General features: G+C 41.5%; 1 protein-coding gene across 3 annotated transcripts in view; it reads right to left on the reverse strand.

Moving 5' to 3' along the window:
- Nucleotides 1–1666: 1666 nt before the first annotated feature.
- The window catches only part of TNNT1 (troponin T1, slow skeletal type), a 45993-nt gene continuing 33417 nt past the window's right edge, over nucleotides 1667–14242 (reverse strand). For all 3 annotated transcript variants that reach the window (XM_075838846.1, XM_075838847.1, XM_075838848.1), the window contains exons 8-10: nucleotides 12089–12179; nucleotides 11918–11958; nucleotides 1667–1963 (exon numbers count right to left, since the gene is read on the reverse strand). In XM_075838846.1, the coding sequence (XP_075694961.1) occupies nucleotides 1918–1963; nucleotides 11918–11958; nucleotides 12089–12179 (178 nt within the window). In that variant the 3' untranslated portion in view covers nucleotides 1667–1917. The remainder of the gene's footprint in view (nucleotides 1964–11917; nucleotides 11959–12088; nucleotides 12180–14242) is intronic.

Genomic DNA, 14242 nt, shown 5'->3' on the forward strand with positions numbered 1-14242 from the left:
CAGTGAAATTCCGCTTCTTCTCCGCAACAGTCAGTGCATGCTGCGGAGGGAAAATTCTGCACCGCAGCCTATGTTCCGCAGCAGAGTTTTCCGCAATGTCTGAACTAACTTGCCTAAAAATTTATTGAAACAAATGTAAAAAACGGCCGCTGGAGAATTCCACTGCGGACTCTACGCAGCGCAGCGGAATTCCACAGCAATTCCGCCACGTGTGAACCTGCCCTAATAGAGTAGATGAAATCCGCTGCAAAATCAGGAACAAATTCATGGCAGAATTTTTAAATCTGCAACATGCTCTCAAATCCATGCGGATGTTTTCTGCTACATGTGAATAGGATTTTCTAAACCCCCATTTCATTATGGATATTTGGTACATATTCCAAACCAAGAATTCGTAATATGTGTATGTAAATGCAGCTTTTCTTGTAATTTCAAAAGCTGCAGATAGGAAGATAGATAGATAGATAGATAGATAGATAGATAGATAGATAGATAGATAGATAGATAGATAGATAGATAGATAGATAGATAGATATTACAGATGATAGATGATAGATAGACAGACAGATAGATAGATAGATAGATAGATAGATAGATAGATAGATAGATAGATAGATAGATAGATAGATAGATAGATAGATAGATAGATAGATAGATAGATAGATAGATAGATAGATAGATAGATAGATATTACAGATGATAGATGATAGATAGACAGACAGATAGATAGATAGATAGATAGATAGATAGATAGATAGATAGATAGATAGATAGATAGATAGATAGATGATAGATAGACAGATAGATAGATAGATAGATAGATAGATAGATAGATAGATAGATAGATAGATAGATAGATAGATAGATAGATAGATAGATGATAGATAGATAGATAGATAGATAGATAGATAGATAGATAGATAGATAGATAGATAGATAGATAGATAGATAGATAGATAGGTAGATATGAGATAGATAGATAGATAGATAGATAGATAGATAGATAGATAGATAGATAGATAGATAGATAGATAGATAGATAGATAGATAGATAGATAGGTAGATATGAGATAGATAGATAGATAGATAGATAGATAGATAGATAGATAGATAGATAGATAGATAGATAGATAGATATAATACAGAATACATTTGCACTTTTAACCTGAATGTTCATACAATGTCAAATAATACCACACAGCGCCAACACAAACCAGTCATTCAGTGCCCAAATAATACCACCATACATACAGTAAACAAATAATAATACCATATCCACATAACACTGCAATATATTGCCCACACAATACTGTCATTCAAATTGGAATGTTTTACCACTCCACTCTCATGTTGCCTCAGGGGTTCCCATACATGAGGGGTCCCCTAGGAAATGGGGGTCCTGGGCAATCACACACTTTGTCCCCTAAAACCGGCCCGTGGACTTCACCACAACAACAAAAGTTAATTGAATTCACTACTGTAATGATTCGTCACTACTAGACCGTGAGATTCATCTGACACATGAATGATTACATTTGTGAGTAAGAAGACCACAATGATAATAAATCACACTTCAATTTCTCTGAGCGTTGTGGTAAACCATAAACAAGATATATATTTTTTAGACATGCAAAACATAAAAAAATCAGACAGATGTTTTTGCATGGCTATTTATTTAGCAAGGGACATATTTGTGGTTGTTGGCCTTAAAATACATAGAAATCTGTAAACAGTTGCTGACAATGCATTTCGCTCACATTGTACTAAACTGCATACAAATGGAAGCAGCAGTCCAGTATATCATTGTGGTTGGGTGATCGTCTAGTACAGACATAGTATGAAATATAGAGCACAAGAAGTATTCCTGAAGGATGGTTCCAATATTTTACAGCATTGCGCAGTCACCATAATGGACCTTTACTTCCAACGTCCACCTACACGTCCTTTTCCTGCACCTTTTTTGCTAAGGAAAAAAATATATATATTGATTATTATCAGATATTAAAAATATATGTCTGTGTTACTACAATTGTGTTTTAAAGGCAAATAGGTTTTCATGGAATTGCCCTGATTTAACAATAGGAAAGGAGATGTCCACGAGGGCATTTAGGATGGAAATAGTGATGGGTACAACATAGATAAGCAATATGGAAAATATGTATTCTTCATCATTGGTCCCTTGGCATATGCCTCTGCAGGCTCACATTAGGATGACCACGCTAACAATCCACGTTTTACAATCCATCTGCTTGGATACTAAGAACACTGGTTTACTCCATGGACCACTGGTCATTATCACTTTTATAGCAAATTATAAATGTGACTATGTCCACCTTAAAATGTGCACCGAACTGCTTTAATTTCCCATCATTTAAACCAGAAATAAAGGGGCTATCTCACTAAGACAATGAGGACATATCGCTAGCATTCCATCAGTACAGGTCCAATCACCGTGACCCTTGACGATTAGGGTATGTTCACACGCTTAGCAAAAACGTCTGAAAATATGGAGCTGTTTTCAAGGGAAAACGGCTCCTGATTTGCAGACGTTTCTTAAGCAACTCGCGTTTTTCGCAGCGCTTTTTACGTATGTTTTTGGAGATGTTATTCTATAGAGTCAATGAAAAACTGCTCCAAAAACGGCTCAAGAAGTGACATGCACTTATTTTTTGCGGGCGTTTTTTACGCGGCCGTTTATCAAAATGAGCGCGTAAAAAAATGCCCCGTTGGAACAGAACGCCGTTTTTCAGATTGAAATCTATGGGCAGATGTTTGGAGGCGTTCTGCTTCAGATTTTTTTTGGCCGTTTTTCGTCCGTTTATGGCCCGAAAAACGGCCGAAAATAAGTCGTGTGAACATACCCTTACTAGAAGGAAGTGGCGCTAAGAATGTGCCACCTCATGGTCACCCGTTAGACTAAATTAAGCCAACAAAATATCCCTTTGAGCACTTAGTCTGCCACTCCCCTCAAGACTAGTGGGAGGGGCTATCACTATTTAATGCACACTCCTTCTGCAGCATTCTTTGACCCGTCTGCGTCCTGATGGGAACGGGTTTTCACCCACCCATCTACCTAGTGAGTATGGCCTTTTTTGTGGTTTTGATATTTATGTCCCATTTTTTCTGTTTGTGTTTTTAAATTAGGAACGAAAAGTTCTGGTTAGGGACTCGCAAGGCACTGGGGACCCTTGACGTTGGGTTGCGAGCTTTGCGTATTTTGGCCAAAATGACAACTAATACCCCATGTTTCATGGATATTTCTTACTACGTATACTACACTTTTTTTCAGGACGCAGCCGGGTCTTATATGCTGGGAGGGCATGATGTGCTGGCGTTTGGTTTGGAATGCAGAGCAGCCCGCTTTAGCTAACACTAGCGGCGTTACAAATAGGCTGTTATTCGGCGAGATACGCCATGCCTGACGACCAGCACATTATCCCTCCACGTATTACACATAGTACTGACACCCCATGTACTATTCACAGCACTGACCCCTATTCATCACATTTATTTTATTTATTTATTTTTATTACATTATTACACAGTTCTGACACTTTCATACATACATATTTATTTTTTACCATCCATTCACACCCTAGCACTACACTGACACACATTTATCGCACACCTTTGAGCACTTAGTCTGCCACTCCCCTCAAGACTAGTGGGAGGGGCTATCACTATTTAATGCACACTCCTTCTGCAGCATTCTTTGACCCGTCTGCGTCCTGATGGGAACGGGTTTTCACCCACCCATCTACCTAGTGAGTATGGCCTTTTTTGTGGTTTTGATATTTATGTCCCATTTTTTCTGTTTGTGTTTTTAAATTAGGAACGGAAAGTTCTGGTTAGGGACTCGCAAGGCACTGGGGACCCTTGACGTTGGGTTGCGAGCTTTGCGTATTTTGGCCAAAATGACAACTAATACCCCATGTTTCATGGATATTTCTTACTACGTATACTACACTTTTTTTCAGGACGCAGCCGGGTCTTATATGCTGGGAGGGCATGATGTGCTGGCGTTTGGTTTGGAATGCAGAGCAGCCCGCTTTAGCTAACACTAGCGGCGTTACAAATAGGCTGTTATTCGGCGAGATACGCCATGCCTGACGACCAGCACATTATCCCTCCACGTATTACACATAGTACTGACACCCCATGTACTATTCACAGCACTGACCCCTATTCATCACATTTATTTTATTTTTATTACATTATTACACAGTTCTGACACTTTCATACATACATATTTATTTTTTACCATCCATTCACACCCTAGCACTACACTGACACACATTTATCGCACACCTTTGAGCACTTAGTCTGCCACTCCCCTCAAGACTAGTGGGAGGGGCTATCACTATTTAATGCACACTCCTTCTGCAGCATTCTTTGACCCGTCTGCGTCCTGATGGGAACGGGTTTTCACCCACCCATCTACCTAGTGAGTATGGCCTTTTTTGTGGTTTTGATATTTATGTCCCATTTTTTCTGTTTGTGTTTTTAAAATATCCCTAGGAGCTGAACTGGCACAGCAATTTAATTCTAGCGATCATGAATCACATATTCCATCAATGTCTTAGTGAGATAATCTCATGGGAAAGGAAATAAGGGCGGGATATCATGTTACATAACAAGGAGATTTGAGATAAACATCAAGTTAAACCCATGTAATTCATGTGTTGATCCAGATGAAGGCAAAAACCTTTGCGAGGCAGTTGCCAATTGGCAGGATAAAAACGAAATCTGTAGCAAGGTTGCCAACCTCAGTTTTTTTTATAGTATCCTTTTTTCTGGACAATTTTTACAGATACATTGGAAAACCATAAGGAATTATAAGGATTCAAATTAATATATGTATATGGCTTAATAGCACGTGGGCCAATAAAGTCCAAACTTTTTTTCACTTATTTTTGGGAGTGCTGCCTCTATTGGTATTACTGTATACCTAAGGCTTGCAGGCTATAAGTCGTGGGCTCTGCACCCACCATTGACAATTAATATTTGGTGCTGCTCTGATTTTCCTTTATTTATAGCTTAATATAGTGATATTCACACTTTAGCAGCCTGCACGGTGACCTCTTAAATAATGATATTTACAATCCCAATAATCTGTACAAGCTTCTCCAACAACATTTTTCACTGGAAAATGTACAGTATTTCTATGGACTATCCAGCAATTTACAGAAAGTCGGCAACCCTGATCTGTGGGTCAATTGAAAAGGCGCTAAAGTTAACCATGGCATAAATACAAGAGGAGAACTAGATATTTGTGAGTCCTAAAATCATGCGGGAGGGTTCTACTGTCATTTATAACTGCTAACACATATCTTTGATAAATTATAAGACATTATTATAAATTATTACATTATTACACAGTGGAGCTCATACCACAGATAAATTCTATCACATATAATATCTATCAACTGGACCTTTAGGTCTCACAGCTTCTTCCATTAAAATCTAAGGCCAATGTGTACTGCTCAAAAACATTAACAAGTGTTAGTAATTATAGGTAAGATCTTCTCGACACAGAGGATCATGAGAAGAACGTGGTCATGTTATTTGCCCGCACTTAGTTCTCAGTCAGTATCCTTTAAAATGATTCTTACTCATGGTTACAACCCACAATGTATTAGTCAACATCTTATAGGCGTGTTTGGTTTCTTATTGATCACATCCAGGAAACTCCAAATCCTCTGTAAACTGAAATCGTTTTCGGTCATAAACCTTACCCAATGTCTGAGATAGAAGAAGGCAACAGAGGTAACATATGCCTTGACCCCATCATCAGTTCAATAAGAATTTCTCAATCACATTGCATCTCTGCACTCTCTAAATATAGAATACTAATATAATACTACGTTAAAGATCCTGTCAGAACTCTATAAATACTTGCATTCCCCTTTAATTAACAATCTTGTATTGCCAGTTCCCCTGTTATTCCTCTTGGAAATGAATAAATTTAAAATTGGGCGTTGCCATTCTCATTGTCAATGGGGAGTGTCCCTACACAGTATGACACTGTCCAATCAAGGCTGACAATGTCTGACGGTATAGAGACACACTCTTTTGATAACGGGAATGCTAACACCAAGTTATAATTTTATTCATACATTTTCAGAGGAAATAACAGAAGAACAGCACAACAGAGTTCTAAGAAAAGATGCTCCAGATTTGTTATTTTATGTGGCAATCTATTTTATATCAAGTGCATTAATAAAGTACACACATGCAAGTATACACTCATAAATCAGTCTCTGCTCTGTCAATCCTACATCTACTGTAAATCTTAATATGCCCAAAACTCACAGGTATTACAGTCCCGTTAAATGGGTTTTCCGGCGCTCAAATATCCACTGCCTATCCTTAGGATAGACCATTAATACCTGATCAGTAGGGGTGCAACTCCTGGCACTCGTGCCTATCAGTTGATTATTTTTTTATCCAGGCACAGTGCCATAGATTTAGTTATGCAGCTGATCGGTGGGCGAGTCAGGACTCAGACCATCACTGATCAGACATTGATATATTTTGATAGGCCCTCATTATTGGTGCTCCATCAACATTAGCACTGAGATCTCTGAGGTAAAAGCTGAAGGACCACAATGCTTGTAAAAGGTGCCTTTGCTCCTTCATTTTAGATATGTCCCAGTTGAGGACCCCCCACACATACAATGATGAAAACATAGAGAAATCTCAGACGTTTTCCTTAAATTGAAAATAACTTTAAAGGCTATGTTCGCCTTCACAAACCAATATTCTTTTATTGTTCCAATGCATCTAAAATCAATAATGAAGCAACTTTGCAAATAGTCTTAATTAGAAATCTCCTATAGTTTTGTGTATACAGGTCCTATACATGCCAATATGTTTCCATGGTAATAGACAGCAAACAAACTCTGTGTAGTCTGATCCTGTATTCACACTACCTTCTATAAGTCCCCTAATTCTTACTAACATGCATTTGGTATGTAAGCGAGAAGTAGAGGAAAGATGGAAGCAGTATGACTGCAGGATTCAGGCTACACGTTTGCTTTTGTCTGTTACCATGGAAACATATAGGCCTGTATAAGAGTTGCATACACAAAATAATAACAAATTCAGAATCGACTTTGCCACCAATCTACTAAATCACATTGTGAGATATGTTCTTTACTAATTCACAAATAGGGTAATGGCTATTTAAACATAATTTGTTACAGGGTATTTGGTGCCCATATTCGTTCCATATTGCTGGGGTCCAGAGCTATGACAATGATGTATGAAAACATACACCTATATCTTAAGGCAGCATTGACTTCTGTCAAGAGATTTTTTAAATTTTAACTCCCAATTTCTCTCACTATATTACTGTCCCTATACATATACAAGGCTGGACTGGCTATCTGGCAGTTCTGGCAAATGCCAGGTGGACTGGTGCACAGTGGGCTGGTCTGGCTGCCACCCACATAGATTTTTTAGGTCCTCCAGGAGAGAAATCCCCGGCCAGAGCATCGGCAACGCTCTGGCTGGGGATTCCACTCCTAGAGGGAGCCCCAATGGAGCTATCTACAGGGATGGGGGTGTAGCGCTGCCGGCCAGGTGGGGTGTGTGGGGCGCTATCTACAGGGGGTATGTGTGGCACTATCTATAGGTTGTGTGCATGTGTGGCACTATCTATAGAGTGGTGTGTGGGATGTGTGCACTGTGGCACTATCTACAGAGGGCACTAACTACAGAGGGCACTGTGGCATTATCTACAGAGGGCACTGTGGCATTATCTACAGAGGGCACTGTGGCATTATCTACAGAGGGCACTGTGGCATTATCTACAGAGGGCACTGTGGCACCATCTACAGGGGGCACTGTGGCACTATCTATAGAGGGCACTGTGGCATTATCTACAGAGGGCACTGTGGCATTTTCTATGGGGGTGTTTGGCACTATCCACAAACATAACTGTGGCAGTATCTACAGAGGACACTGTGCCAATATCTAGAGGGCACTGTGCCAATATCTACAGAGGGCACTGTGGCATTATCTACAGAGGACGCTGGGGCATGATCTACAGGGGGTGGTACTGTCTACAGAGGGCACTGTGGCAGTATGTACAAAGGGCACTGTGGCATTATCTACAGAGGGCACTGTGGCATCATCTACAGAGGGTACCATCTACAGGGAGCACTGTGGCATTATCTACAGAGGGAACTGTGGCATTATCTACAGAGGGCACTGTGGCATTATCTACAGGGGGTGGCACTATTTACAGAGGGCACTGTGCCATTATTTACAGGGGGTGTGGCACCATCTACAGAGGGCACTGCAGCACCATCTACAGAAGGCACTGTGGCACCATCTACAGAGGGCACTGTGGCATTATCTACAGGGGGCACTGTGGCATTATCTACAGGGGGCACTGTGGCATTATCTACAGAGGGCACTGTGGCATTATCTACAGAGGGCACTGTGGCACTATCTAAAAAGGGGCTGCCCAATCTTGACATTCTTGTGTCCGCCAACCGCTGCCAACTGAGCAGCCAGACTACAGTTAGCGACATAAACTGTAAAACTGGATTGCTAAAATAAGCACGTGGAGTAAATGTGCAAACTTCCGGTAAGTTTAAACCTAGCGCTATTATTATAGTAATGTCATATTATTATAATAATGTAGTAATGTTATAGTAATTAAGTATTACTATAGTAATGTAGTATTATTATTAAAGTAATATAGTATTGTCATAGTAATGTAGTATTATAGTAATGTAGTATTATAGTATTGTAGTTTTATAGTATTGTAGTTTTATAGTAATGTAGTATTATAGTTATGTAGTATTATTAATATAGTAATGTAGTATTGTTATAGTAATGTAGTATTATAGTAATGTGGTATTATTATTATAGTAATGTAGTATTATAGTAATATAGTATTGTTATAGTAATGTAGTATTATTATAGTAATGTTGTATTAGTCTAGTAATGTAGTATCAGTCTAGTAATGCAGCATTGTTATAGTAATGTAGTATTGTTATAGTAATGTAGTATTGTCATAGTAATGTAGTATTATTATAGTAATGTGTTATTGTTATAGTAGTTCAAATAAGTAATTGATTAACAATAATTTGTATTGTATAAAATTTGAAAGTAATGCGGCCCGTCAACTTCAAATTTTTTCTATATGTGGCCCATTTACCCGACCGAGTTCGAGACCCCTGGCCTAGATCGTGATTTTGATATACATCTGTTTATGTAATGACTAATGTACTATCCCTACTTTAGGGGGACATTATATATTGCTCAATATCAGAATCTTGAATTTTTTGGTGACGATGACCAGGGTTGGCAGGAATGCACATTTTTTTAATTTTATGAAGCTTCAATCACTGCTGTGAGGATATAGTATTATATATATAACATTATTTTGATAGCTATTTATAGTAACATTCGTAGATAAGTATGACTTATTGATTGTATTTTGGTTACATTGAGGATAGGTTAACTGTGCAAGCCTGCACTTTGATCCTGTGTGACGTGGCTGAGAAAGGACCTGGAGTGATCTGAAAGCTTGCATTTCCTAATGCTTAACATGTATCTATTTGCTCATATGATACATTAAAGAATTTTCTGCATTGCAAGCATGGCCGCCATCAGGGCAGTACTAGAGGTACTGCTGTACGGGGCCCGGACCAAACCTAACTGAAAGGGGACCCACCGACTGCCGCCGCTTGCCTTTGGTAGAAAAAAACATTCCCCGGCAATGGGGCCCGTTCTTTTCACCAAAGTAGTGTCGTGGGCAGCGGGCCCCCCCTACCTGATTTTGTGATGCTGCTCTGCCCGGCCGTCAAACACCGCCCCCCTTCACGCACCTGCACGCACGCAGCCTCGCGCACTCGGCCGCTCGTAGCCACACGCACGCAGCCGCGCGCTCCCGGCCGCTCGCTCCTCTGCTTTCTGCAAAGTATGTCCCCCCCTTTTTTTTTTTTACTAACCTCCTCCTCCTCAACGTAAGTGTGTAGTTGCGTAAGGAGAGGAGGAGTCTAGTTATAGCGCTGCGGGCGTTTTCTGATCCCAGCTATTTTCTGGAGCCTGGAGGTGGAGGACTGGACCTGGAAGACGTGGGACAACGAGGACTGGAGTGGGAGCCAGCAGCTCTTCTGACACAGTAAGTAAAGTGAAAGTGCTGATTAAGTATGGCCCTGTTCCCACAGAGATTATTCTGCAGGCAGAAAAAATCTGCCTCAAAATTCCTGAAGGAATCTTGACCTGCCTACACTTTCTTGCCGCATTTTTTGCGGCGTTATTCACCCGCGGCCATTGAAGACCGCAGGCAAAAAACGCAGTGAAAAACGCTATTTTTGCCTCCCATTGATTTCAATGGGCGGTCAGAGGCGGAACCGCGGCAAGAAAGAACATGGCGCTTTTTTTCCTCACGAATGGCTCCCATTGATTTCAGATAAAATCAATGGGAGGCAGTTTTGGGCGTTTTTTGGCGTAGACTCCGATGCAGTTTCCGCGTCAAAATCAACACCAAAAAATCTCTATGTGGACTGGTCCTTATTAGGGTAGGAACACACTAGGCACAACGCTGCAGATTTTATGCAACAAAATTAATTGTGGAAAATCCGCAGCGTATTGCAGTAGCAGCAGAGTGAATGAGATTTGAAGAAATCTCATCCACACGCTACAGAAAAAATCTGCCCCAAAAAACTTCATTTATTGACCTGCTGTGTTTTTTTAAATCCGCAGCATGTAAATTTATGCTGCGCAATCGCTGCGCCTCTGTTGTGGGTTTTCCCCATTGAATTCAATGGGTATTTAAAACACGCAACAAAGTGCTATGTGTTGTGATTTTTGCACGCGGAAATGTTGCGATTCCTCCGCAAAAATCACAAATGAGAAAAAAGGTGGTTTTTTTAATTTTAAATAAATAAAAACATTTATACTTACCCCAGCCGTAGTCTAGGCGACGCGATCCTCTATTCTGAGCGCAGTCCGGCCTCCTGTCCTGACGTTTCATCCCATGTGACTGCTGCAGCGGTCACATGGCCTAAAGGCGTCATCACAAGAGGCCGGGCTACGCTCAAAAGAGAGAGACGCATCGCCTAGACTACGGCCGGGGTAAGTCGAAACTTTTTTTTCTCTGCAGGATTTCCGCAGCGGACATGACGCCCGAAAAACTGCACCACTGTTTGGTGCGGTTTTGCTGGCGAAATTCCCTGTGGCTAGCGGGGCGGATACACTGTGTAGTTTTATGCAGCATATCCGCCTAGTGTGTCCCTTATGATGTCGCTCCTGAAGCTGCTGCCTGTCTCTAAATAGGCAGTTGGTTCAGCAGAATTTGTAATTGTTTTTTTAAATTTTTTTCTTTTTATGTATCACTCAAAAAGCGTGATATGGTACTGAACGGAGTACCGTTAATGGGCGGTGCCACGGGAGGGGGGCCCAGACAATTTGGCTGTATGGGGCCCTGAAATTCCTGATGGCGGCCCTGATTGCAAGTGATGTGGAGGATTAATTTTTTTGCCTTATTTATTGGTCAGCACGGACCTGTCCATCCATACTCCACGTGCCCTGGCGATTTAGTGCCTGAACAGCTGCTGTCCAGATAGATTAGATGGATAGATAGATAGATAGATTTCTCTCTGACCAATCCCTGTCTTTGTCCATCACTTTGTGTCTCACTGTCCTGACAGATATACAACATATTACACAATTTATCCTGAATGAAATACAAGCTGGGGTAACATACAAAAAAACTTCCCAGTGTCTTTGTCTACTCTTAACTTAGTTTTTTAATTATATGCAATTCACCTCCTGCAAATAAAAAATGCCAAATGCAAATGGCATAAATTTGAAGCTGAATTTGGTGCATCAGGTCACTTATACCCTAAACATCTCGTACTAGACATTTTCTTAGCAATAAATAAATGATACTTACAATTTCTGTGCATGACTTATACGGTTGTAAAGAATATTAATCTAAAGGGAAAAATAGTGACAGTTATAAGTAATATACATATAAATGTGTGTGTGTGTGTGTGTGTGTGTGTGTGTGTGTGTGTATACATTATGTATGTGTCATGCATGTGTCGTCTTATCTATACAGTACCTCATATTTCTGTGTTTTCATATTCTCCATGAGATCATACTTTTCAGACTCCAGCTGATACATCCAGTCTGATAGCTCTTTAGCTTTCTCCCTGTTACAGTAAAGGACAAATAGACCTGTTGTTATTAACAGCAAGTTGTTAATAGTTTTTCATAATCTGATCACAAAAATCTCAATATGCATCCAAAATAACAAATTAAGCAACTTTGGAAATAGTCTTGGTTAATTACAGTCTTGTGTATACAGCTTCTATGCACGCCTATGTGTCTCCATGGTTACAGACTACATACAAACCCAGTGTAGTCTGATCCTGCAGTCATGTGTTACTTTCTTTCATCTGCTGCCTTTTCTGCTGTCTGCAGGCTAGTACATCATCATCTTCTGTAATCATAATTGGGCAGATTTATTGATAAGTTGCTACTTATGAAATGGCATAAAATGGATGCGCCAGTATTAGCAATATGTCAGGATTTCTTATCTGCCACTACACTTTTTTAATGGGTAATTGTGACATCTGAAACATTTGCATGTGTATGCATTGCTGGAGAGTGAGGGTTTGTATCGGCCGCAATCGCGGACCGCCGCCTCCTCTTACATGCTGACGGCAGCGACTGCAGACCTCTCTCTTCCTGCCAACGTCTCACTCCCCGGAGACGCCAGCACATGCATCCGCTCTGCCCTGCAGTGACCACTAGGGTGCGCACACGTTCCCGGCCTTAAAGGGCCAGCGCGCGAACATGTAAATAATTTATTATTTATTCCCAGATCACCCTGTACTATAAAAAGGGTTCTGTCCTTTCACTCCTTGCCTGAGCAGTTTTTTGTTTTCCCATGTTAGTCTTAGCAAATGGTCCCTTAGTTGTATCGTGTTCCCAGTGTTCCCGTGCTCTGCTATCTGTATACTGTATCCCGTGCTGTGTTTGTTCCTGAGACTTGTCTAGTGTTTGTGCCACCTGTCACGCCTCCTGTCATACACCACATCTGGCAGAGGCGTAGCTAAGTTCTCCAGTACCCAGATTCAGTTTGACGCCCTCCCCAGATTCAGTTTGACGCCCTCCCCCCAAACCTCTTTCCTGACATCTTCTTCCCCCTCACCATGTTTGCTTTCTCTAACAATCGATGAGGTGTCATTTTTTTTTTTCACTTTTTTTATGTAACTCGAGCATAAAACCATTTGTACATTTTATAAGCAACTTAGTTCTATAAGGTACTTAACATAACAATAAATTTAAAAGAAAATAAACTAACGAGGTCAGTGTGACGGACTAAAACATATTGTATAACCGAAGCTAATGAGACTACATGGTGACATAATGAACAGCCCTCTCATGTAGACACTGCCACACAGCCCCGCTTGTAGATAGTGCCACGCAGCCCCCTAAAAATAGTGCCACACACCTCCCTTGTAGATACTGCCGCACAGCCCCACGAGTACATAGTCCCACGAAGCCCCCCTGTAGTGTCCCATCTCCACCTTGCAGATAGTGCCACACAGCCCCGCCTGTAGATAGTGCCACACAGCCCCCCCTGAAGATAGTGACACACAGTCCCTGTAGATAGCGCCACACAAACCCCTTTGTGGATACTGCCACATAGCCCCCCCCCCCCTTGTAGACAGTGACACATATCCCCCCCTTGTAGATACTGCCACACAGCTTCCTCTGTAGATATTGCCCCCCCCCCCTAGAAGAAAGTGCCACACAACCATTGGGGCTTCCTCTATGAGTGAAATCCCCAGCTAGAGGGTTGCCAACGCTCCGGCTGGGGATTCCTCTCCTGGAGGAGCCCTTAGCGTCACTATCCATATATGGACAGGGACATCAGGGGCTCCCTCTAGGAGCGGAATCCGACTGTTGCCGACACTCTGGCTAGGGATTCATCTCCTTGAGAAGCCCCTGGCGTCACTGTCCATATATGGACAGGGATGTCAGGGGCTCCCTCTAGGAGCGGAATTCGACTGTTGCCGACACTCTGGCTGGGGATTCCTCTCCTGGAGGAGCCCCTGGCATCACTGTCCATATATGGACAGGGATGTCAGGGGCTCCCTCTAGGAGTTGAATCCCTGGCCAGAGTGCGGAGATTCTGTCCGGGGAGTCCACTCCCAGACGGAGCCCCTGACGTCCCTGTCCATATATGGACAGAGACGCCAGGGTC

Source organism: Rhinoderma darwinii, chromosome 10 (genome assembly GCF_050947455.1).
Source record: "Rhinoderma darwinii isolate aRhiDar2 chromosome 10, aRhiDar2.hap1, whole genome shotgun sequence".
NCBI lineage: Eukaryota > Metazoa > Chordata > Amphibia > Anura > Rhinodermatidae > Rhinoderma > Rhinoderma darwinii.